Genomic DNA, 23,753 nt, shown 5'->3' with positions numbered 1-23,753 from the left:
CAACAGCTTTTTTTTCCCTACATTTTTTTCATGATTTGAAAATTTGTTTTTAGCTTGTTAATTGAATACAGAGTATTACTCTCATTTTAATTCTTTTTCTTGAGACCAACCCTCGGACTAACCAGAAAAAATGGGGCCACAAGCCAAAAAACGCAAGTTGACGCCCAAAGTCGAAGAGATCAATTTCGACGCTGCCGATCGCCAGCAATTTCTTACAGGATTTCGAAAGAGAAAACAACAGCGGATACGACATGCACAGGAACTTGCAGAAAAGAGAGCCCGAGAAGAGAAAAGATTAGAACGGAAGAAGGTTTGTACTCATTGGTTCTACGGCCTGGACGACGAGTAAATGCATTCTGACTTGATTCAATCCAGATCCGTGAAGAGCGAGCTGCGGAATATGAGCGGGCACTTGAAGAGCATCGGAGGCAGCTCAAAAGGCTGAGGGAAGAGAACGGCGACAGTGACGAAGAATCAGATTCCAGCAATGGCGATGTAGACGAGCAGGATGAATGGGAAGGATTCGCTGAGCCTCCTGCAGTGGACTACGAAGCCGAATATATCGACGAAGACAAATATACCACTGTGACTGTCGAAGAGATGGATGCCTCCAGAGAAGGCTTACTCAGGGCGGAAGAGGGCGACAGGTCCGATGAGGATGAAGATGAGCAAACGAAACGAAGGTCGGAAGCCGTTGTCAAATCCACAAATTCAGCCGAGAAGAAGACAACGAATGAGAACAACAAACCAAAAAAGAAGAAAAAGAAGTTCCGATACGAAAGCAAGGAGGAGCGCAAAGTTACTCTTATGAAGCAGCGGCAAGCCAAATCGAAAAAGGCCAAGGCTCGGCGAGAACGATGATTAGCGATTTCCGAGTTAGATTCGTGAAAAAATGCGTCGAGCAAGGCTAAAATATCACAGTGACACTTCCATTAAATATGCTCTATGTACGTCAAACAATGAATATATGTAAAGGACAGGAAAGGGGTCCAAGCTGCAAAGACGAGCCGATACTCGAATATGAGACGACAATGGCGAAAGAGAACCTACTGAATTGGCTCCTGCCGAGAAAGAGAATAGCAAGGAAGGCTGTGATTTGCGAATAAAAGTGATACCCGTTGGAACAAAGGCTGGATCCAATATCTACCCGAAGTGTACGCCGATGTGCGAGATTATCTTTACACGTTGCTGATAGAGACCTCCAGGTCGTGGAGATCCTTCTGCAATTCAGCATACTTCTTGGCCATCTCCTCATACTTGCTCTCCCACTGATCACGAGAGGCTTCGAGAGCCTGCACCTTGCGTTCGTAATGGCCAGCCTTGACGTCGGTTTGGCGAAGTCTAGCATCCGAGAGTCAGCAAAATCGATGTTCTAGTGAATATGGCAGGATTTGGCCAAGTCATACTTCTCGTTTGTCTCCCGCAGATTCCGGTCAGCTTCCTCGGCCTCTTCTTCCAGCAACTGCACCCGTCTCTGAAGGGCCTCGTTCTGAGTGTCGTGCTGAGCACTCTGGTTGGCAGACTCCTTGGCCTCCTTAAGCGCAGCCTCGAGCTTCTCAACCTCACCCTCCAAAAGCTGGTTCCGGTGGTTGAGGGATGTGATCTCCTGTTCCTTTGCCAGATTCTCTTGTTCCAAGGTCTTCACTTTATTCTTGAGTTCTTCCACCTTGTTCTGGGCCTCATCAGCCTCGAGGCGGAGGGCGTTCATTCTCTAAAAGAAACATCTCCGTGTCAGTCTCAACCTTTCCGTCTAGAATATCATTTGTTCAGACTATCGTATTTGCTCGCCCGGTACTCTACTTCAAGAAGGTTTGCTGCAAGATAGGATACATGAAGCAAGGGCGAAAAGGGGTGCATTTGCGTTTCTCGACAGCTTTCAAGCTACCCCGCCAACAGGGATTAGGGGAGAAGCTCACCTCCTTAATCTTATCCATTTTGGCAACGAAATAGCTTATTTGCAACGACAAAAAATATGTATCAGAGAAAATAGAGTCGGTTCGAAGGCAGAAAGGCTTTCGCTCAGCGAGAAACCAGGTGGGAAAGTGAACAACAAGGAGGCACGAATTGGAGGGATGTGGTTTGGGGATTGGGGATCTCGGGAGAGGAATAATAAGGCCTAAGAAGTGGAGGAGGGCTGCCCGTTTGGCGGTCAGCCAACAAAACACCTGGACAAAAATAGACTAGCCCCGTTTTTTTTTAAGTATTGATGTTCTGTGGCTTGGCAGCCTGAGGCGCAAGGGGGCGCGCTCATTAGTGGCAGATGTTGTCCTTGAGGCCTCAGGCACTCAGGCCACCTGCCATACCCAAGGATGCCTTCCGACTCGTCCCAAGGAAAGCCCCTCTTGGTCTCCACGGGCAACCGCCAAGAAAAAACAACTAGATGCGTCCTGCATCTAGAACTGCCTTACCTTAAACTATCTTAGCTAGCGACTTATCATCACCACGACGCATAGACGCCCACCTCGACTTGAATGAGTATTAGCGACAACCATACATTGCCATGCTGGCTCTTCGTGACCAGGAAAACCTGGTGCATACTCACCAGACTGTCGCTGCAGCTAAACCCTTGAACCAAGGCGTGAAGCAGTTGCAACCGCGAACCCCAGGAGCTCGCGCACCGAAGACGCCCTTCAAAGTGCCATTGAACGACGAAAATGACCCTTTGGCATTCGGAAAGAAAACAGCAAAGGCTGTCGGCAAGCAAAAGGAGAACACAAAACCCACCAAGGATGCCTTTGTCACTCCGCTGGGTATGCAGATGAGAGAGCGCAGCGAGAGGATCGAGAACGCTAACGAAACACTGGCAATAGAACCTCGCAATCGTGCACCTCTTGGCATGAAAACAACTAATGCAAAGGCGAAAGGCGTACACACCCCAGCAGCCCCGGCAGGCACTATCAAGCCCGAGAAGATGAACAAGAGAACCTCTGCCCAAAAGATCAGGAAATTCTCGCCACTAGTTGACCAGCCCAAGCTTGAGGTGCAGGGTGAAGAGACTCAGGATGATGTGCCCGATATTGAATATATGCCCCCCAAACCGAGAGGTGAGATGCATAATGGGCTCATAACGGCCTTCAGTCGGAGAGGTTTTACCTTGTCTAACATGCTTGTAGAGCTCCCGGATATCCCAGACGACATTACTTATGACACCACTTTCCCTCAATTTCAACCCAAGAATTTAGCCTTGGGATTGGAAAGTGTGTACGGAGACAATCAAGTTGGAGAGGATGGTCTTACCCCACGACAGCGCAAATTCCAGGAGGATTCTGCTGCGTTTGACAAAAAGGTGGACGAAATGATATTGAAGCAGCTTGAAGAGATTGGATTCGAGGATAAGACCGAATTGGACCCGCCTAGCGAGCCTCATGTGGAAGAGGTACCTAAACGACGCCTCGAGGTGCGTCGTGCTAAATTGACCACGACTAAGCCCAAGTATACCAGCAATATCTCGACTGTTCGTGCTCGCGATGCAGCTGTCGCTCTGTCCAGGATTGAGCCCTCCGGTGCACGAGCCAGGCCAGCGGCCATGTCAAAACCGAGACCGAGAGTCGCATCATCTCTGTTGACGGCTAGGAGGCCCCGAGTGCCGAGCAATCTGTCCTCCATGCGCCACGCTGCGGCCACTGCCAACTCCAAGACGACCCTGGGCTATTCAAAGGGCCGGACTATGTCCTCCAAATTGCATGGAAAGACGTCAACTACGGCGGAAAGGTCGGTGTCTAAGTCCGTCCTGTCGCCTGAAACATACATTGAATTGTACGGAATGCCTCCGCTGGGTTCGGAGATGTGGTACCGCTGCAAGGCTGCAGGCTGTTTTGATAGCGAGGAGGATCGACTGGCGGCCGAAGCTGAAAGAAATCTCCCGACCTTTGGGGAAGACGAAGAGGCGCAGAATTTCCAGCTCACGCTTTGAGTTTGGACGACACCAACCACATCCCAGGGCCATGATTCAGGAGTCTTATTCTAAGGGAGTCTTTCACTTTTCTACTCGTCTTTGCTTTTCAGGGATTGGAATGGTCGGCGTGCATGAATAGCAAGATCACACTAGGGCAAACCGACTGGAATGGAAACGGCGTCCTTGATCTTTTCTTTTTCCTTTATGATAACGGTACGAGGGTTCGTGGTTCACAACGGGTATTTTTTGTATGATTTAGCTTTTTTTATGGATAGTTTTCCGAGGTGTAGGGGGTAGCAATTCGATCATTCATATTTGCGGTACAAATCCATATATGATTCGGGGTCTCTAGGTCATAAAGCATCCAGTAGACTATCGTATAAGCCTACGAGGTCGTAGGTCCGGAACTCAGTGGAGTGGGAAATGAATCCTATGAAAGCGTAAACAATCATTAGCCAAAGAGAGCGGGACACGCACTCACGCAGATTGCCGGGTCTCGCTGCAACCTTGGATGCATTGAGGGACGGACGATCCAGATTTCTCGGCATCCGAGGACTCCTCGGGTACGTAGGTATTGTCAATAATACAGTATGGCATTGGAATTGCGGATGCATATGAATTGATCTTCGACACAGTTGTTAACAAATGTCAGAAGAGGGGTGTGGTAGTATGGCGATGATTTATGCTCATCATCATCTTCATAGTGGCCCTATGTTCTTAGGGATCATTGTGGATTGCTAGAGTAAACCATTGGGTTAAACTGCCGTGCCAGGCAGTATTATTATCAAGTAGTTGATCCCACTACAGACATCATGATCATTGCCAACTTTTACTAGCATATGACAATGCAATTGGCTTCAATTCCATTTCCTGAGACTACAGTACTATTGCACTGGTGTCGATTCTTCTTGATTAAAGATCATACATAATTCTTCCTATATACGTATGCTCACCGCCCCCCCTTTGAAGAGGAACTACCATCCCGCGCGGGTTCCACTTGATTTTGTTGATACAAGCTACTAATAATACTACGGGTCTACGGGTCTACTAATAATAATCAATCCGAGCAGGGAATCGAGGGACAAGCTCGTCAGGTCGACTACTGCTGCTGCTAACTTGCTAGGAACCTAAAGACCACTAGGCTTGTTGGCACCGCGTCAATTCCTCATCACCGATAAACCGACTGCTCCTGTTCTTCATCAACATCAATTGTTGTTGATCTCTTTTCTTTTCTGCCCTTGTGGCTTCTTCTTCTTCCTTTTTCCCCCACTTATCTGTGATTCTCTTTCTTGTCACCACAGAACATCTGTCGTGTCAACTATTCCTAGAATTGGGACACTGACCTGCTTTGGTCTCCTTCCATCCCACCTCACTCCTTCCGTGCAATCGTCGACCCAGCCATGACGAAAATTCATCCCGAGTCCCCTGAGGACTTCGAGTACATTGAAACGCCCCCTGCTTCTTGCACTACCCCCGCAGATGATTGTGGTGTGCGGACGACGTCGGTAAGTCGAGGTGCTCAATTGAGCAGACAACAACTTACCTGGGCTCTTCAAAGCTCTTTTAGAGCTTTATAAAGCGTCTTCATAAGAGGCAAAGGCTAACTCCTTCTCTTTCACTCTTTCAGTACCCGGCTATCAAAAATGCTCCCGTCCCCGCAGACGCTGCAGGTAGCGATAGTTTCTCCAACATCCTGCTTTTCTCTCTGCTGCTATTCGTTCCGTGGTACTTGGCTCGCCAGGTCGGTGGTGGTTTCTACACCACTATCTTCTTCGCGATCTTCACGACCGTCCCCATCCTGATGGCCTTCTGGTCCGTGGCTTCTTCCATTTCTCCTCGCAAGAACGAGAAGGCCAAGTATGCTGGTCGCCCCGTCGAGCACTACCTTCATTTCCACAGCGAGCATGACCGTGCCACCTACCGCGGAAAGAGCAAGATTCCCATGGAGGTTTTCTACGAAAAGTACTTCAATGGAGAGGTTGATTTCAAGGGCGACGCTCTCGAAGCTCTGGAGTTCAGACATGACTGGGCCAACTTCCGCTTCACCATGGGCCTCTACAAGCACTTCCTCTTCGGCTTCATTCCTGAATTGCTGGTTCACTCCCGTTCTCAAGGTAAAATGGCTTTCCCTTCCCTATTCTGCCCAGATGATTGCATGAAGTTCATGGTTTCTGACTACAGTGATCTGCAGACGAGGAACAGGTGCGCGACCACTATGACCGTGGTGACGACTTCTACGCTTGGTTCCTGGGCCCTCGGATGATCTACACCTCCGGCATCATTAGTGACATTAACAAGGAAGAGACTCTGGAAGAACTCCAGGATAACAAGCTGGCTGTTGTCTGTGAGAAAATCAATGTTAAGCCTGGTGACACTCTTCTCGACCTGGGTTGTGGTTGGGGTACTCTCGCCAAATATGCTTCAGTCCACTATGGCGCACACGTCACCGGTATCACTCTCGGTCGTAACCAGACTGCCTGGGGTAACAAAGGTCTCCGCAACGCCGGCATCCCCGAATCTCAGAGCCGTATTCTCTGCTTGGACTACCGTGATGCTCCCCGCGTCGAGGGTGGTTACAAGAAGATCACTTGTCTCGAGATGGCAGAGCACGTCGGTGTCCGCCACTTCGGTTCCTTCCTGTCTCAAGTTTATGAAATGCTTGATGATGATGGCGTATTCTTCCTCCAGATCGCTGGTCTCCGTAAATCCTGGCAGTATGAGGATCTCATCTGGGGTCTGTTCATGAACAAGTACATCTTCCCCGGAGCTGACGCCAGCACTCCTCTTGGATTCGTCGTCGATAAACTGGAGGGCGCTGGTTTTGAAATCAAGAGCGTTGATACCGTTGGTGTCCACTACTCTGCTACTCTTTGGCGCTGGTACCGCAACTGGATGGGTAACCGCGAGAAGGTCGAGGCAAAGTACGGCAAGAGATGGTTTAGAGTAAGTCCCCTTGACGGCCAGTTTTCCCGCAATTCATTATACACTTTGAGCACGACTGACTCGATGGCTTTCCGTTACCTTAGATCTGGGAGTACTTCCTGGCCTACTCGACCATCATCTCCCGCCAGGGAAGCGCTACCTGCTGGCAGCTGACCCTCGTCAAGAATATCAACTCCACCCACCGTATTGAGGGCATTGACTCCCAATACGGCCTCAAGGGCGCCCGCCAGGCCGCCATCGACAACGTGGGCCACGGCGCTCTCCCCAAGGCCCATGTCCCTACCGTTAACAAGGAGTAAACCTACGAATTGTGCCCAGTGGTTTATGGCGTGATGGAACATGATGTCATGCGTTGAAATCATGTCATGTGCACAGGTTATGGAAGGAATTCAGGCGACAAGGGAGGAAGCTGGCCCAGTGATACAGGACCGGCGGGAAGCAAGAGTCGGAGTGAGTGGTCTCGGTCACGGTATGGTAGGAATGTATGATTGCAATGGCGACTGTCTTATGTACGATGGATCCAATCTATATAACTCTTTCGGTCTCGGATGAGCGAGAGAGCGGTGTATGTCTAATGTCAGAAGACATATGGTAATGAAAAATAGAGGTCATGATGCATGATGATAGTCTCGACCTTGATTGTCATTTCTGATTTACCGTGGGTCGAAATATCTCAAAATAGCAGTCTCGAAGAAATTAATGTATTGAATGAGGTGTATGAGATTGCTGAACCAGACGCTAATCAACTATGACAACGCCAATAAATGCTACATCTATCCATCCCAAACGACCTATCCAAGTGCGATGTATCAGACAACCGGCCCAATTATCGATGGAATTATTCAAGGCGCTTGTAAAGCTTTGCCTTGGCACTAGCACCTGCACTGGAGCAGCATGCTGCAACGGGAGCGGGCTCAGGATGGAGGGTGGATTTGTTGAAAGACTGAGTTGATGGGGGCACATCCAGGGCCGGATTCTTCGTGAAGAAACCATCGGGTTTCAGCATGACGCTGATTCGCTCCATAGGCATCACGGGGAAGTCTTCGATACGGGGGTTATGGGTGAGGCCGAACGCTGCCGAAGTTGTCAGTCCTGGCTGTGAGGCCCATACGGCTCGAGGGAACTTACTATGCCAGAGAACCACATCCTCGTTCTCAGTCGAATCGTTCCTTTGGACCCAGGTCTCCACACCTTCTGCTCGTCTGCTCTGGTTGGTGAACTCGCCTGCGCCGTACAGCTCGTCGTCGTTGTACTTGGTGACCCAGATGGGTTTACTGGCGAACTCTGCCCGTCGGTAACCCATTGCGTTTTTGCTCAACAAGAGCATCTGGCTGGGTGCCGTTTGGAGTTTGTATGCCACGGGCTTATAGGTCACAGGGTTGATGATATTATCGTTGCGGATCTTGAAAACTCGATGGCGGTTAATGTCGGTGTTAGCTGAGCCGGACTTGCGGATGACCGTCTGCTCGGTAGTATAACCAACAAGGTAAGGATTCTTGTCATCTTCAGGGAGTGGTACGCTATCCTCATAGTAGACGGTATTCTTGAAACCATCTATTGCCGGATCAATCCGCAGAGAAAACATATGTTGATGGAAAGGAGCCATGACTCCAGGACCGACGTTTGTGCCCCAAGCGACTGTTTCGCCATTCTCATTGTCAAAGGGGACGGTCGATAAGATACCGGTGGCTCGGACCTCAAGTTCAACATTGGCAGCTTGGTCAAAGATGTATGCAAAGATGTACTCGTAATTTGCAACAGTGCAAATCATCTGAAGGACCAGCTGGCGGTTTCGCACAACAGTCGCAGCACCCGATCGGTAGTTGGTATGTTTGTGTTGAAGGCCATTGTCCTGTTCATGCATGCAGATGATGTTTTTCAAAAGGACAGGATTACCTTTTGAATCCGTTCGATAGCCGTCAAAGTATTTGATGTGACCCAGGCAATCACATCCAAGCGTCAACTGGTTAGCATTGAGACCAAAGCCAACATCTCCCACATCAAATGCCTGTTTCCGGTGATAAGGGGCTCGAGGATCTGATGCAATCCAGATCGTCAGCAAAGTGCTCTTACTCTTTGTGTCATGGTCAGCTCACCTCCGTAGGGGACCGTCATCTCTGAGACCGAAAGCCGGTAGAAAACATTGCGATTGTCGTATGTGATATTGTAGAGCACCAGTCCCTCCCGGTTGTTGAAGCCGACCCTGAATCGCCATTTCTGCCAGTACACAAAGTTCCCATCCACTGAAAAGGATGCCCCCTCCGGTTGCTGGACGATGTAGGGTTTAAGGTCTTTTCTCAATGGCTCATCCAGAAGATCATGGGCATATTGAACAGCTTTGACGGGTTTCCACGGTTGTGTTTCCGTTACCTTTGTATCTGCGCCGCCAGGGAGATAATCCATGCGGACCAACTCCCGGGTGATAGCGTCGAAGACTGGAGAGAACTTGCACGGCAAAGAGTAATGGTTGTTCTCTGGGTGGTCCGCTGCAACGATGTACATAAAACATTGGAAGAGCCGTCTTGTTTCATTCGGATTGTCCGAGCCATACATCCACGGATCATTGCAGACCGCCATTCCTGGCGGCAGCTTGAGTTTCTCGATTTCTGCCAGCACCGCAGGGTGCCGCATGCAGAGCGCCTCAATCTCAGTCACCTCGTCCACATCAATAGGTCCCTATATAGTGAAGCGATCAGCCATAAAAACAGACAGATTCATGAAAGGGAAAGAAAAATGATCTACTCACTTGCACATGTGCTGGAAGCTCCTTAATATGGATTACCGACTTGCTGTCAGCATTCAACAGGGCCTTGTGGAAGACACCACTGTCCAAACGGTGAAAGTAGGAGAACACAAGGCGAGGTGGCTTTTGAGGTAAAGGTTTCCGTAACCTCTCTGCCTCGAGATATGCAACGACATCTTTCTTGATGGGCTCTTGCAGATCAATTCGCTTATAACGAAGAGGCACACCAGGAAAGGCAGCTTCGAGAATGCGAACGGCAAGTTGGATCTCTTCTGGGGTGATTGGATCAAAGGGATGAAGGTTGACCGAGGTGGCCAAAGTAGAGCTCTGAGATGCCAGCATATTCTAGAGGAGTTGGCTTCGTATACTCCACAGTGGGCGGTAGATATTACTGAGAATCCTCGAACTCAGAGAGATGAGCGGTGCAAGAAGGGACTCGAGAGAAGGAGAGACGAGACAATGCTTATATAGTGGTTCAATGAGCTGACCTCCACTGATTATGAACTTCTTCCTGTCAGTCATAGGACTATTTAGTTATGTGAAGAGACAGTTTGCCTATACCTTCCCTTGCAAATCAATGGATCTCTTTCTCCACGGTCTGGAAGGACATGCCATTTTGGGATAAGCTGGGAGTGGGACCTCTGATAGCGATCCAGATAGACGGTAGATAGTGGTTATCGATTAGATACAGGGCAGCGTATCTCTTTCCATATCAGGACTAGCGCACGATTGGCCTCTTCGCCTCTTCTCTTTCTCCATGACTTCTTCGACCAGCAGATTGAACGCTCAATGTTTCTGCGCAATATATCCTTTGCTCAATAGAATAGCATGTCTGCAATGCTCTCCATGTGGTGATACAGTAAACTATCATTTTGCTAATTCAATCGTGGACGTGACCGTTCATTACTCCTCTTTACTCCGCACCTCGGTCTGATAAGCGTGATAGTCGCTTATCGATTTCGTCAGTAGAACAAGATTATCTGTTGGCCTTGTTCCTTCTTCATGCGAGTGGAAATGGCTCAATTTGCCACTACGTATAACGACTTCTCGTTGAAAAGCCAAAGCTCGATCCCGTCGAGAACCAGGTGCAGAAGGGAGGGTGGGAAGTGGACTCGGTCAGGTTGTTTGACCTGCAAAAGGCGCCGCAAGCGCTGTGATGAAGCTAAGCCTGGGTAATAAACAACTTCTTTTCAAACACTCGTGACCAGTGCAGCTGATATTTAAAGCTAGCTGCCAGAATTGTGCCAGGTTAGGACTCAGTTGCGAAGGGTATGGGTCGATGTGGGCAAAGCCTCTCGATCCAGGTGCACAAGTCTTTCAACAATGCGGACCACCCAAGCGACGCAAAATCAGTCGCTCTCATTCTGTGTCCGTTTGCTCGGATGGATCCTCCGAAGGTGTTTCATCTCCCACTTTGATTTCGATCCCATCAATTTCTCTGAAGACGTCATGTTCATCGATATCGAATTATGATGCCGATGAAACATGCTTGTTGGAAGTTGGCTGGAGGATCGTCGACGACGGAAGCGATACGGAACAATCTATTACTACCACTCACAATGACAACTCTGGTGTGATCGCTAAGCCTTTTGGATACATCAGTCACTTGACTGCCCTCGAGACGCTTTATCTCCAATATCATGTGGAGCAAGGGTCCAAATTGTTGGCGAACTTGGAAAATGACGAGAATCCATTGCGATCATTGCTCATTCCACGAGCCCATTCCTCTCCCCTTCTGATGAACGCTCTATGTGCAGTGTCTGCCATACATCTCGCGAACCGTACAAATGATAGCTTGTGCGCTCAAACTGCTGCAGCGGATTACTACATTCAAACGATGAGAGGGGTCCGGACGGCACTCGCTGAGCGTTCGGCCGATAAATTTCCCGAGGACGCTCTCCTCTCAGTTGCTCTTCTTTGTAAGTTTGAGGTAGTACGTGGAAGTGTGAGACAGTGGGCGGTGCACCTGAATGCATTGGAGAAATTGCTACTTTCTCGCGGTGGATTCGTCTCCCTCGGTCAAGACACGGCTGATTTCTTGCGAGGACTGTAAGAAAGCCGGCGGTTTGACTCAAAATTGCAGAGAACCGAGCTAACTTTTAATTTAGTCTTGTATACGCGCAAAATTTGGCCAAATTGACGAACCCCAGACAGATCACCGCTGCCTTGTCGAACATAAACCATGTAGAGATTACCAGGCTCGACATATACATCGGCTACACAGAGAGAATTATCAAGCTGTGTGCAAGGATTGCTGATTTGCCTCTTCTTTGCGCTGACCCAGTTGCCCTGGGCTTGGAAATTCATACAATGTCAGTGCTAACCCCTTACGAAAAGCTTGAACGCATGCTAATTTTGTACAGCGACGAGTCGCTTCGTAATTGGACAAAATATTTACCATCATACATTATACCTAAGGGGATAACAGAAGAGAACCTCAGCCGTCTGCGCATGGTAGCGGAATGTTTCTGCAACGCTGCATACATCTATCTCCATTCCACGCTAGAAAGGATGGAGCGGGGGCTCACGCAAAGAGCATCCTCAATTTGGACTTCCTTCGTATCGTTAACAAAACAGGAGGCAGTAGAGCGTTGTCTCAGAAGGATCCGGTCATCGCCACTCGATGATCACTGCGAGTATTCCGCACTCACTTTTCCGCTCTTCATCACAGGATGCGAGTGCGAAGAGACGATAGACCGAGAGCTGATTATGCAATCGTTGACTCAACTGGAAGCTAACTTCGGTATTGGGAATGTTAAGCGCGCAAAGGAACTACTGAACGTTCTCTGGGCCGGAGAAAGGCTGCATTGGCTCGACGTATTGGAGCACCTGAAATGGGATTTGATACTTGCGTGATGATGTCCATCCAGTAGTGGACCCTACTAGAGATATTAAAAGATCAGAAGGGTCCACCTTGCCCCTGTTTCCTCCTTGACTGCTAGCAGTCTGCATTAGGGCGAGGCCTGGCTCAAGAGGTTGTGAGAAATGAAGGTCAGGTTTTATGATTTGCTGACCGATGTCGACAATGCCACAGCTTAGTTCTATGGAAAGTGCGTACATGGTGTGAAACTGCCCTCAAAAGGCTACGACACTTGAGTAGCTATCGGCGATATATATTGCGAATGTCATTACTCATTTTGCCGGATGTTTGTCCGAGAGTGATTCTTGAAAACATGCAGAAGTTTCCGCAGAATTTGCTTCAAGTTCGGAGACACCATTTCCATTCTTGAATCTCCTGAATGTTACTATACACTCGGAAAGTTGACCGTAGATGCTGAGGAAAACCGAAAAGTGGACGAATAAAAGGGCTGAGATTTGACGCTGCTCCATGAAACTCCCCATTCTCTTTCCCGGATTGCCCTGCCTGGAAGTCTGAAAGATTAACTCAAACCCATATTGACCTCATCACCTAGGCCCAGTTCTCGCTCCGCTCGCTCTATACCACCTGTAGCTCGAGTAGCCCAGCGGTCTAGACGATCTTGAGCGTGGCCAATTTCCTTATCTCGAAGGCTGGCACTGTCACTATGCGAAATACTCCCGGGAACGCTGCTGTCCCGACCTTTACTACCATAACTTGCGTTGCTGGAATAGTTCGATGGCTTCCGAGAGTGCGCGATATCAATCGGTCTGGAGCCGGGGGTTCCGGAGGGGCTGTAACTGGTGGTAGAGGTTATTTTCCCAGCGTCCACGGAGGAGGTATTGGTGGAGGCTGGTAGCGCAGAGGAAGTGCTACTGGCTTTGTCGCTTACAGGTTTCGAACCCCCGAACCAACGTCTTTTCCGAGCCTTGGAGGAGGCTGACGGGGCGAGACTCACGGCATCGGTATCGACTGTTGAACCGTCAACGTTCCCTGACTCCCTCTCATTATCCAACGCCTGTGTTAAACTAGACTTGGCCGCAGCAGACGTGTTCTCAGTCGTTTGCTGTATCTCGACCAGTTCAGCGTCGCGGCACCACTTCCGACGACGAGTATAACGATCCCAGCCATCTTGCCCACGACGGCCATCATTCCACTGTAATCTCACGATGGGGGTTAAATAGGGGTCAACTGTCACGGACGGAGGTGCCGTCTCACCTTGTTATCGTAGTAGATCCACCCTCCGCCATCCGCTGCTTTACCATCTGTTTTGCTGTTCGTATCGTCAGCTCCTTCAATACGCCACTCGCTGCCGTCGACCCAGCGCCACTTGGCGTTCCCAGTCTGTACATCCGGGAGTTCAAAATCATCTTTGGACGGAACAGGGTTCAGGTGTTCATCGGTCCATGCAGCACGCTCAGAGGGAAACAAAGAGTATGTCCATCCAATTCCGAGCCACCGGCGTTGATTCTCATAGAGTACAAAGGTGAAGCGAACGCCCGAGGAATCCCCTCGCCGCCTTGTTGCAATAGTTGCAGCATGGCCGTGGCTCTGAGCCCAGAGGGATCGTGGTTTGTTGGCATTTAAGGAAAACGAAAGACCAGTAATCATGGAACATATTCGGCGCACAGTCAAGGATCTCCATAAAATGACTCGTGATACTCTTGCTGGTCGGGAGTGATAAGTGAGGATGATGGTGCCTATGGTCATGACAACACGGCGAGTTGTGATTAGGTAGAAGGGCGGAAGGGTCAATGCGATCCAGACGGGAGTCACAAAAAGAATTCGTATGAACATAGTCGTGAGAGCGGGTCTTGTAGTTGCAGAGGTCGCCGTCCTCTGAGTCGAGAGGAAATCCGTAAGCTCAAGGAGAGGCTCCAGGAGTATGTTGCACCGAGTAGTGAAAGTTCTTAATGTCTCGACAATCTCATCCAAAGTCTCGTGCTGATGCGAAGAACCATCAGAGGCACTCTTTTGGTGCTGTCGTTTCTCACCCGTGAATGCCGCCGTCGATAATGGAGAGAAGCGTCTCCAATACATGCCTAGAATTAACCCGATTACGACCAACATCGGGCCGGCCCAAAGAATAATCGCATCGCTGTACAGAACCACCGTCCAAAATCCCGCCACAAGAAGGAAGCTCTGCCACGGGTCGTCCGTTGTCCACGTGAGCAAGCCGGCGAGTTTATTCAAAGGAAGTATAAACGGATGAGAATAGGCCAAAGCTCGAGTGATGGCCGGAGGCGTGGCCACAAGAAGGGGGGATTTGCGATGTACAATTATGCTGGAATGCTGTCTGGACGTCAAGGATGAGCCTGAAATGGTAGTGGGCGAAAAAGCAGCAACCGTTGGCGGCTGAGAATCAGGCTGTAAGCCATGATCCTGCGCGTATGATGGGGCCATGGAATCTATCCACGGAATATCTTCTACCACAGCATCAGCATCTCCAGTATACTCTTCGATCGAATCGGCTCGATGTTGCTTTCTCCGCACTCGGGGATCCTTCCCCAGAATATGGGCGCAGCAAGGTGGTGATGGATTATAGTTGTGTCACGTACCGAGTGCTGCCATCCAACAGAGACGTCATATGCATCCAGCAAGCGCATTGCGGGCGGTATGGCGCGAAGGATAAGAAGAGAAGAGAAGGGAGAGGGAAAGGAGAGAAAGATATCCTGTCGAACCAGTAGAAAGGCTCTCCAAGAACCGAAAAAGGTGCAGGCAGATCATCGACTGCGGGGGAAACAGGTGCGATCCGCGGACAGTTTGAAGCCTTTTTGCTTGTGGTTCTCGGGACATGTGACTGCTTGTCCAAAAGAGGATACCAGGGCGATAAAGTGTACAAGAAAGAATAAGGATCTGTATCAATGTGCCATTATTGCTTTAAGATCAAAAATAGATTGAAAGTACAAATAATGTCAAGAGTAACTAACTGTATGCATTCCTCCACTGAACAGACCATAGTCTTCAGCTCTTTTGTCACTGGGCCGAACCCGACATCGCGACTGGACCAATTCCGCCGCCGAAATTTTTGCCGTTGAAAGACTGGCTTCAAGGTTCGATCTGCTATTCTCCGGTCATCCAGCGCCATCCATCCATCCCTCATCCCCCATCCCCCAGTCTCTTCGCGACCGGATAGGTACTCACTTTTAACCCAGTTATTCTTATTTTATTCTCTTCCTATTGAGAATTCTCTCTTCGATCTAGGTTCTTCAGTGCCTTTGATCTTCCTCGACTTTGATCTTCCTTTGCTTCCCTACTTCCTCCGACATGGTAAGTGCTTTTCTCAACAATGTTTTCGCCTTTCCCATAGGATCAAGCTTCAATCTCTTCATCGCCCGCAGGCGCACCTCGCTGACTCTTCGGCTACTTCATAGGCCCACCGTATCCTTACCCAGGTCGTCGTCACGGGCGCTCGAGTATTCGGTCGAGCCTTTGCAGAAGCTTACAAGCAGGCCTCCGCATCGTCCAAATACGCCCAGGCAAATAAGGGAAAGGGAGGAAGCTCAAGCACCTTTGCATCTTCCGGCTTGACACTCGATGAGGCGTGCAAGATTCTCAACGTCAAACCACCGGCCGGTGGAGAAACGAATGTGGAACATGTGATGGAACGGTTCAAGAAGCTGTTTGATCTGAATGATCCCCAGAAGGGCGGCAGCTTCTATCTGCAGAGCAAAATCTTGCGCGCTCGCGAGAGAATCGAGATGGAGATCCGACAAGCGGAGCGCAAAGCCGCACAGGAGAAAGAACTCCGGGAAGGCTGGAATCCCAAGGTGTACAAGGACCGGTGATTTGCCCTATTTCGCCGGAATTTGAAAATGTCGAGTTTGAGTGTGTTCGACTTCTACTCACGACGCTATGCGCTCTCGAATCGACCCGACCCGAACCCGCCGTCAATTTCTCGTACGGAACGGAGAGATCGATCATTGAGTTGGGACAGACTACGATCCGACGTCGCTTTCTGCTTTTTCATTGTTCTCCTTTCAGCTCTTCGGCATAGCAAGGCGTTTTGTTTGGTGGCTTCCAACGTTGGCATTGGAGACAATATAGACCCCTGCCCTTTGCATTGACTACTTCCATGTTCATTGCATGACACTGTTGGAGCGAATGATGTGGTCGCATCATGTTGTACACCGCTTCGCTCTCGACCTCTTGTTTTTCTCGGCCATGTGTCTAATTCTGCTCCTGCGCGGGTTTGTTCCCGTCTGTGTATATTATTCTCTGAGAAGCGGGATACATGGGAAACAGTATGCCTGAGTCACGGAGAGTTCGTCTCTTCTCTCAGCAAATACTGTCCTTTTCGCCTGTCTATCGCAAATTTTTCTCCACTCTTCTTTGCCTAGTTTATGGAAAGAATAAAGAAATGTACCATAGTATCCATGTGGTGACGGTCTGCTTTTGTCTATTCTCTTCCCCTGACAATGAAGTTTCCCGCGGGCTTTGTATAAATTGTAATATATTGCCTCCAGTCAATCACAGAATACTTATAGTTCAAGGAATCTCTCTTATCTTATATAGTAGGAAATGCTTATAAAGGTGCATAAGAAGGTCGCCAGGACTATTGCTTTTTTCGGGGTTCTCTCACCACCGCCTTGGAATCGATCGAGTGGAACCATCGATCCTGTCTCAGGTACCATCAATCAATGCTGCTTGCAAAAATCTTCCATCATCCAAGATCTCCCAACCTTCCATAGTCCCAGATTCGATCGATCAAATACAGTCGATGGGCCATGAAGTCCATCGCACCGATCTAAAGCAACACTAATCGGGCCCAGCCCATGGCGCCATTTCCTCCGAGGTGGGCATCCGCCCCGTGGGTTAGAAATCAATTCCAGAGAATAATAATGGCTCGCCTTCGCCCCTCCGAAGAAATATTACTCTTTTCATGACTGAACACTGTCTTGTTGATAGTCTCGCCAGTGAAGGTTGCAGCGCATTGCTTTTCTTACTTCAAAGACCTCAGTGAATTGCATACAAGTGGCAATCGCAATCATGGGGCGTCCCTCTGTCCCTCTGTCGGCGGATCTTCCGCCACTCATTATGGGCACCGCGACCTTCAATTCTCAGTACAATGAGGATCCATACGCCCTCCCCACGACAGAACTAGTTCATCGTGCTCTCTCAAACGGTGTCCGCGCTTTCGATACGTCTCCATATTACGGCCCAGCCGAAGAGCTTCTCGGTCGTGCTTTGGCTACTGATCACGTTCGCTCCAATTTTCCCCGTCATACGTACCGATTGCTCACCAAAGTGGGCCGAGTTGCAGCCTCTTCGTTTGACTATTCTCCGAAGTGGGTGAGGTACAGCGTGAAGCGCAGTTTGCGCCGCCTCCATACCGATTACTTGGACGTGGTCTACTGCCATGACGTTGAATTCGTGAGCCCCGAGCAGGTCCTCGAGGCGATTCGAGAGTTGCGCCGCATCCGCGATACCGAAGGCACTGTACACTACGTCGGCATATCGGGATACCCTGTGGATGTACTGTGCGACCTTGCAGAATTGATCTTGCGCGAGACAGGCGAGCCGCTCGACGTGGTGCAGTCATACGCCAATTTCACTCTCCAGAATACCCGACTGCTCACCCAAGGTCTCCCTCGGTTAGTGGCCGCCGGCGTCGATGTGATTCCCAATGCATCACCACTGGGTATGGGTCTTCTACGGCGTAAGGGTGTGCCCATTGGAAGCATGGGCGATTTTCACCCCGCTCCAGACGGTCTTCGGAAAGCTATTCACAGTGTGAGCGAGTGGGCCAACGCTCAAGGAGAGAAACTCGAAGTGATTGCGATTCGCTTCGCTCTCGAGTCGTGGCTCCGCGAGGGTGCTAAGGCTGGGGCTCTGGGCCCGCCTCTTGCGCGGTCCCCCGGCGCTGATCCGGGATTCCTCTCGGTCGCCCACATGGGAACGGGCGAGCGGCTAGGCGTCAGCGTCATGGGCGTCAGCAACATAGAGGAACTGAACGAGACATTGCGCGTTTGGCACAGCATTATCGACGGGTTGGAGAACCAGGACGACGAGGAAGACACCAGCGAACACGCTCAGGCCGCGGCTATACCTACCGCTTACCAAGCGCCAGCCATTCTCACGCCGTCTGAAGGAGTCATCACCGACCGCGCTTGGTCCAAGTCACGTCGCAGTCGCATTTTGTCCCTCGCCCAAGGCATCCAGTCCATGCTTGGCCCGGAATGGGTGGACTATACATGGCCCAGCCCTGGCCCAGATTTTGTTAATTCGCTGCCCGCCGAGCATCTCGCTCTCTTGGAACAACTGGACATTGAAACGGTAATTTCTAAAAATCAGGATGCCGATATGGTTACCGGAAAGCAGGATGAGCCTATGGTAACGCCTCCTTTGGACGCGGTGGACAAGCAGATACCCCTTGGCACAGCGCCATCCAATATTGCTTTATGATATTTCTCCTTGACTCCATGACCCATGATAATGAGCATTCACATTGTCACAATTCATAGGGAAGGGTATGCAAGGGTCTCCTCTTCTCGAACCTTACCTGAGATATTGCCGATTTTCTCTGCTTTTCCTTTGGAAGCACCATTTATTCATCTTTAAGACTTATAGACGTCTTTTCATAGGACAAATAAACCTCCTTTGCATATGTGTCGGTTCGAACCAGCAGCAATTCTTCCGGATCATCCTCTTCAAGCAATCGCATCTAGCGCTCCCTTGATGAGAAAGAGGTGGAAGGAAATTTTCTGCAAAACGGAACGGAGGTGATTGCATCTCCGTGACCTGTAGCATTTCGAAATTCTTAAAGTCAATATTGTTTCTCAACTAGCCATTTCAGGTTCATAATGGATCAATAAGCTTCGCCCCGCCTCGGGATGTGAATATATGCCGGGACGGTCCAACCAGCCTTGCGGGATGGCTGGCAGTAGATGAAATCTGTGTTCGATTGAGACGCTCGACCAAAGAAATCACTGTATCTGTCAGCGCCGGCACACAGTCCAATATGTTGCTGTTAGAACATGTGATATCTGTTTAGGGAGCATAGGAATAACAGGCAGCCCATATCGACCCAAAGGGCTCGACTGTCAGGGTCTGCACCTTTTAGGGACAGGAGGTAAAAGCAACATGAACAGAAGTACGAATCACCGACTCTTTCGTAAAATCAGAACACCCCGAGAACCGATAACGACAACTAGCATAGCATCCCACCCTATCCACAAACTCAAAGAGAACTCCAAATATACTCAAACACGGGTATCTGATGCAAATCGTGACGAAACTAGAGAAGGAAACCGAAGAGAACAAAGAATCGAGAATCAAGTCACCCGGATAGACCTCAACAGAGGGATGTCACTGATTGTGGGCACAGTAAGGAAGCGTCAAGGCCGTTGAAATCTGACGCCAAATTTCGGGCCAGGTATTCACCTGACTAACTGCAGAGTTAGTCTCAACTGGTTCCATTCATCTCTCTTTCTCGACCTGTGAGGTCTTTGTCCATCTCAGATTGGCTTTTATAACCACCAAGACTCAAGGCTTGCTCATTACTGATGGAGTTTGGAACAGCAGGTATATCAGGGCGCAAACGTCTAAGACGAGCGGCCCGTTCTCGCGATGCTTGTTGCTTTCTTTGCATCTTGGTCATCTTCTCCTTGGGGTCCTTGGATGCTGGCGCTGGAGGAGCTTTGGAATGTTTCGCTGGAGGTTTAGCAGGCAGATTAGGTGGCAGAGGAGCAAGGTCGGCAGGAGGTGGAGGAGGTGCCTCTCGGGGAGGTGGCGGAGGTGTGGGAGCTCGACGGTACTGAGCAAATCTGGGATGGGTATCAAACACCGCACGTAGCTGCGAACGCTGCTGCGTGTACTCCTCATAATTTGCAGCGATGATACTTTGCAAAATACTGGCTTTTGTATCGCCAGACACCGCCGAGGAGACTATACGTTCCTTAAGAAGTTGGAATGCCTTCGAGAACGACTTGAAGATCAGATGGATTTCCCGGGTTCCACCCGACACATCGTTATCCGGGTTGTTGGGATCCTCGATTGATAAACGAGCATCATTACTCCCTTGGAAAACCTTGTACACTCTCTACAGGAAGCGTGTCATCAGTGGATGGGAAGCTCCGCCCGGGTTTGCATTCAGACACTCACCTTGTTGAAATAACCCGGCGGATTCAGGCGAATACCAACGTTTTCGAAGTCGAAATTGTTGCCGTAGAATTCGAAAAAATCCATGAGAATGCTGCCCAGATTAGGCGCTGTGTGACCATGTGGTAGATGCTGAAGAAGGCTGGTAACGAGGCAGGTTATGGAGAACCCTCCCAGGCCACCAGTTGGGACCTCATTAAGACCACGAAGTAGCAAAAATTGCTTAACCACCGATACGATCACGGGCATCGCCGGATACTCCGATTTCCAGTTTTGAAATGTGTTGTTGGCGATGAGCCCGCTGTCATTGTCAAACGACAGATCAACCCGCAAACCGGTCATCTTGTCCACGAACTTCAGAATCGGAACGCGCGCATGCGCGATGGTCTCGATTGAATTGGGAACGGCGATTTCGAGATTCTTGAGAAAGGCCGCGAAAGCGTAGATCTGCCCTTTACGCTCACCAAAAGTCTTGATGCCGTTGCGCATGAAATTTGATGACAGAAGAACAAGATCTATATCCGCAGTGGGCAGATACAAGCCAGAAGCGAACGAGCCGAACGGGCGAAGTTGTACACCATAGTACCTGCTTTGGAATGCCACTTGCAGCCTCGTAACCAAATCTGCTCGGACAATCTGCTCATACTGCACCGGTTTGACCCAGTGGTAGAAACTCAGAATTTCATTGTGCAGCCGAGAACCCAGGTGCAAGGAAGGCTCCATGAGGGACATCCAAGGAGTTGCATCCTCATGCGGGCGCGATCTCCACTCATCAATAATCGAGCCATCATCGTAGAACCTGATCATGGGCCGTCCGGTCTTCTTGGAGAAGCCCTTTATCTCGTCATCGTGTGTTCTTTTCCGGCTCCCGATAGCAGCGTCTCTTCCTTGCAGACGTTTCGGCCCCGAAGGAGCATTGTCCGGTACTTTCATCCTGGCTTCCTCTTCGTCGACCAAGCCACTGAAGGAGATAAAGTCCTCATTGGTCGTCACTGCATCCGCTGGTGCTGTCTGCTTGGCGTTCTCAGCGATCCGCGCCTTACGAATCAGCTTGACCACGTCGACCCTCTTCGCCAAAGTCTCATCAGGCGGGGGTAGGACAGTGTAAGGATCTGGATTGGACCATTTTGGAGCTGTGACTGGTGCAGGAGTAGGAGCCGTCGCATTACTTGTTCCTAGCGCACGCTTCCTACGCGGATGCGAAGCTTCATCGTCCTTATCATCATCAGACATGTCCATCTCGGCTTCCTCGCTGTCACTGAGGCTTGAAATAGCCGCGAACTTCATGGCCGGTTTCTCATCTCCTGCTTTAGCACCCAAGATGGGCTCTGGAGTGGTTTCTCTTTTGGTGGTCAAGAGCGGTCGTTCGGCCGTCGCGGGTCGTGCATACCGGAAAGTGAACTCATGTCTTGGGTTATTGTTATTGTGCGACCGTCGATCGTTGCCTCGAAACTCGAAAGCTGGCGGCATAATTGTACCGCAGCTGGCAAAATTCGAGTATGAACAGAGAAAATGAGACTATGAAACGAGAGATGGAGACGGGAGGTTGCACCAACGAAGAAAGCGATGATGCATCGAACGACGCGACTTTTTTTTTCCTCTCACTTTGCGATTTTGATTCCGCCCGAAGGGAAAAAAGTCGCGGGGACCGATAGTGTATCAGGAAGGCGGTGAGGGTTACTTTGTCAGTTGTCTTCGATGCGGTTACGGAAACAGCTCTCTATGCAGCAACTTATCAACAACGTCCACTCTGACACACTGACACACTGACACACTGACACACTGACACACTGACACACTGACACACTGACACACTGGCTCGAACGGTCACTTATGGGTCGAAATGCTCGATACAGAAAGAGCCTGTCTATTTTCTTCAATGGAACGATGATGCCGTTAAGATCTTGATCATCCTGACCTCAAGTATTAGGGCCTTTCTTGCTTTTCCCCCGATTTTTCAATCCAACTTCCAATCGCTCAATAAACTCCTGATCCAAGGCCATTTCTTTGAAACTTACTCGCTCAGTTGCCCATTCTAACCATTCCTCAGCTTTGACACCGCTTCTGGCTCGGAGAAGACCTGTGCTCACGTCTACCACGTGCGGCCTTTCTTGACAGTGCCAGAACACAGTTGCGCCACAGCGACTGCAGAATTCCCGGTAGACTCCTGGACGACTTTCATATTGCTGCATTGTCCCCCAGCCATAGACTAGGGGCCTTCCGTCGCCGAGAATGATGTTTGATTTGGGAATGAAAGCCCAGGACTGGATGGAAAACCCACTGGCCAGACGACATGATCGACAGGCGCAGGTTCCGACCAGATATTTGGTATCTCCATCTCGCAGCCACCACTTGACATCTTCTATATTATCCGGGGGTGCCAAATGGTAGGGAACAATCAAATCTGGCCAAGGCGACCATGGCTTGGCGGAGTTTGAGTCTGGCGGTGTGATGTAGAATTCAACGCCCCCACAGTGACATCGAGCCTGCAGCCTGTGGGAGCCATGATCTTGTTCCTCAGGCTTGTGGTTTTCCTCGGCGTGTTCGTTACGGATATTCTGCCCGACGTCTAACCAGCATGCTGAGGTTGTTTCTTTGGAGTCTCCGGGCAAAAAAGAGCTCAAGCCGCCATCGCGAGTATCTTCAACTTTCCAATGCTGTACAAGCCTAACCGGCGGGGGTTTCTCCAATAATACTCCAGCTGCGACCAAAGTGTTGCCAGTGGCTTCCAGCCGGGCGAACACATGAGCTCCACAGGTTCTACAGAAATAGCGGCTGATACAGTCCGACTGCTGGTATTTTTGCAGACGACCCAAGTTCGGGCCCGGGGTCTGCAGGAAATAGTAAGAGGAATACAGCATGCCCGTAATGGCCCGACAGTCGATGCAGTGGCATAGATTAAGCGTCGAGGTGTCAGAAACCGAGTCAAGCAAGACGTCTTGCGCTGCATCACCGCACAGGCACGAGATGGGGCGAGTCATTGCGTCCGTAGCCATGGAGGTGATTAATGTTACTAATAATTTCAAACAGCAAGGTGGTGAAAACCTCCCTCAAATCTCCCTCTAATCATTATTCTTAAGAAGATCTGCAATTTGCTGTGGGAAATATCTGAATTTTGTCAGTACGCTGGTTTCTAGAAGACTCAAGCCTATGGGCAGTTACCTGGCCTCGCATATGAAGATATGTCTCGTTGTAACCAGGAAAAAACACTCCAA

The 23,753-nt window shown here is 49.9% G+C and overlaps 10 protein-coding genes across 10 annotated transcripts; 5 read left to right on the top strand and 5 right to left on the bottom strand.

Annotated features, from left to right (window-relative positions):
* Positions 1–130: 130 nt before the first annotated feature.
* On the top strand, positions 131–861 carry CDV56_107013 (rRNA-processing protein RRP17; the record flags this gene model as incomplete). The annotated part of the gene is made up of 2 exons (XM_026760632.1): positions 131–310; positions 376–861. 2 exons carry the CDS (start codon positions 131–133, stop codon positions 859–861), a joined length of 666 nt encoding a protein of 221 aa, XP_026618826.1.
* Positions 862–1,178: 317 nt separating this feature from the next.
* Positions 1,179–1,708, bottom strand: CDV56_106969 (tropomyosin; the record flags this gene model as incomplete). The annotated part of the gene is made up of 2 exons (XM_026760588.1): positions 1,179–1,341; positions 1,407–1,708. The coding sequence occupies 2 exons, from the start codon at positions 1,706–1,708 to the stop codon at positions 1,179–1,181; spliced, it is 465 nt and encodes a 154-aa protein (XP_026618825.1).
* Positions 1,709–2,500: 792 nt separating this feature from the next.
* CDV56_106846 (uncharacterized protein) lies at positions 2,501–3,913 on the top strand (the record flags this gene model as incomplete). Its single annotated transcript, XM_026760465.1, has 1 exon — positions 2,501–3,913. One exon carries the CDS (start codon positions 2,501–2,503, stop codon positions 3,911–3,913), a length of 1,413 nt encoding a protein of 470 aa, XP_026618824.1.
* Positions 3,914–5,295: 1,382 nt separating this feature from the next.
* Positions 5,296–7,137, top strand: MT2 (putative cyclopropane-fatty-acyl-phospholipid synthase; the record flags this gene model as incomplete). Its single annotated transcript, XM_026760294.1, has 4 exons — positions 5,296–5,400; positions 5,523–6,009; positions 6,087–6,838; positions 6,922–7,137. 4 exons carry the CDS (start codon positions 5,296–5,298, stop codon positions 7,135–7,137), a joined length of 1,560 nt encoding a protein of 519 aa, XP_026618823.1.
* A 539-nt stretch (positions 7,138–7,676) lies between these two features.
* Positions 7,677–9,923, bottom strand: CDV56_106505 (amine oxidase; the record flags this gene model as incomplete). Its single annotated transcript, XM_026760124.1, has 4 exons — positions 7,677–7,912; positions 7,967–8,875; positions 8,935–9,514; positions 9,585–9,923. 4 exons carry the CDS (start codon positions 9,921–9,923, stop codon positions 7,677–7,679), a joined length of 2,064 nt encoding a protein of 687 aa, XP_026618822.1.
* A 3,038-nt stretch (positions 9,924–12,961) lies between these two features.
* Positions 12,962–15,044, bottom strand: CDV56_106174 (PEX28-32 family peroxisomal membrane protein; the record flags this gene model as incomplete). Its single annotated transcript, XM_026759793.1, has 3 exons — positions 12,962–13,594; positions 13,657–14,940; positions 14,997–15,044. The coding sequence occupies 3 exons, from the start codon at positions 15,042–15,044 to the stop codon at positions 12,962–12,964; spliced, it is 1,965 nt and encodes a 654-aa protein (XP_026618821.1).
* A 661-nt stretch (positions 15,045–15,705) lies between these two features.
* PAM16 (import motor complex subunit PAM16) lies at positions 15,706–16,226 on the top strand (the record flags this gene model as incomplete). The annotated part of the gene is made up of 2 exons (XM_026759721.1): positions 15,706–15,708; positions 15,813–16,226. The coding sequence occupies 2 exons, from the start codon at positions 15,706–15,708 to the stop codon at positions 16,224–16,226; spliced, it is 417 nt and encodes a 138-aa protein (XP_026618820.1).
* A 1,201-nt stretch (positions 16,227–17,427) lies between these two features.
* On the top strand, positions 17,428–18,843 carry CDV56_105926 (D-arabinose 1-dehydrogenase (NAD(P)(+)) ARA2; the record flags this gene model as incomplete). The annotated part of the gene is made up of 1 exon (XM_026759545.1): positions 17,428–18,843. The coding sequence occupies one exon, from the start codon at positions 17,428–17,430 to the stop codon at positions 18,841–18,843; it is 1,416 nt and encodes a 471-aa protein (XP_026618819.1).
* A 1,000-nt stretch (positions 18,844–19,843) lies between these two features.
* Positions 19,844–22,008, bottom strand: CDV56_105696 (putative topoisomerase family protein TRF4; the record flags this gene model as incomplete). Its single annotated transcript, XM_026759315.1, has 2 exons — positions 19,844–20,479; positions 20,542–22,008. The coding sequence occupies 2 exons, from the start codon at positions 22,006–22,008 to the stop codon at positions 19,844–19,846; spliced, it is 2,103 nt and encodes a 700-aa protein (XP_026618818.1).
* Positions 22,009–22,457: 449 nt separating this feature from the next.
* CDV56_105582 (GFA family protein) lies at positions 22,458–23,534 on the bottom strand (the record flags this gene model as incomplete). Its single annotated transcript, XM_026759201.1, has 1 exon — positions 22,458–23,534. The coding sequence occupies one exon, from the start codon at positions 23,532–23,534 to the stop codon at positions 22,458–22,460; it is 1,077 nt and encodes a 358-aa protein (XP_026618817.1).
* Positions 23,535–23,753: the final 219 nt, after the last annotated feature.

Source organism: Aspergillus thermomutatus (assembly GCF_002237265.1).
Source record: "Aspergillus thermomutatus strain HMR AF 39 chromosome Unknown NODE_3, whole genome shotgun sequence".
NCBI classification, from domain to species: domain Eukaryota; kingdom Fungi; phylum Ascomycota; class Eurotiomycetes; order Eurotiales; family Aspergillaceae; genus Aspergillus; species Aspergillus thermomutatus.
This window is presented reverse-complemented; position numbering and strand designations above follow the sequence as displayed.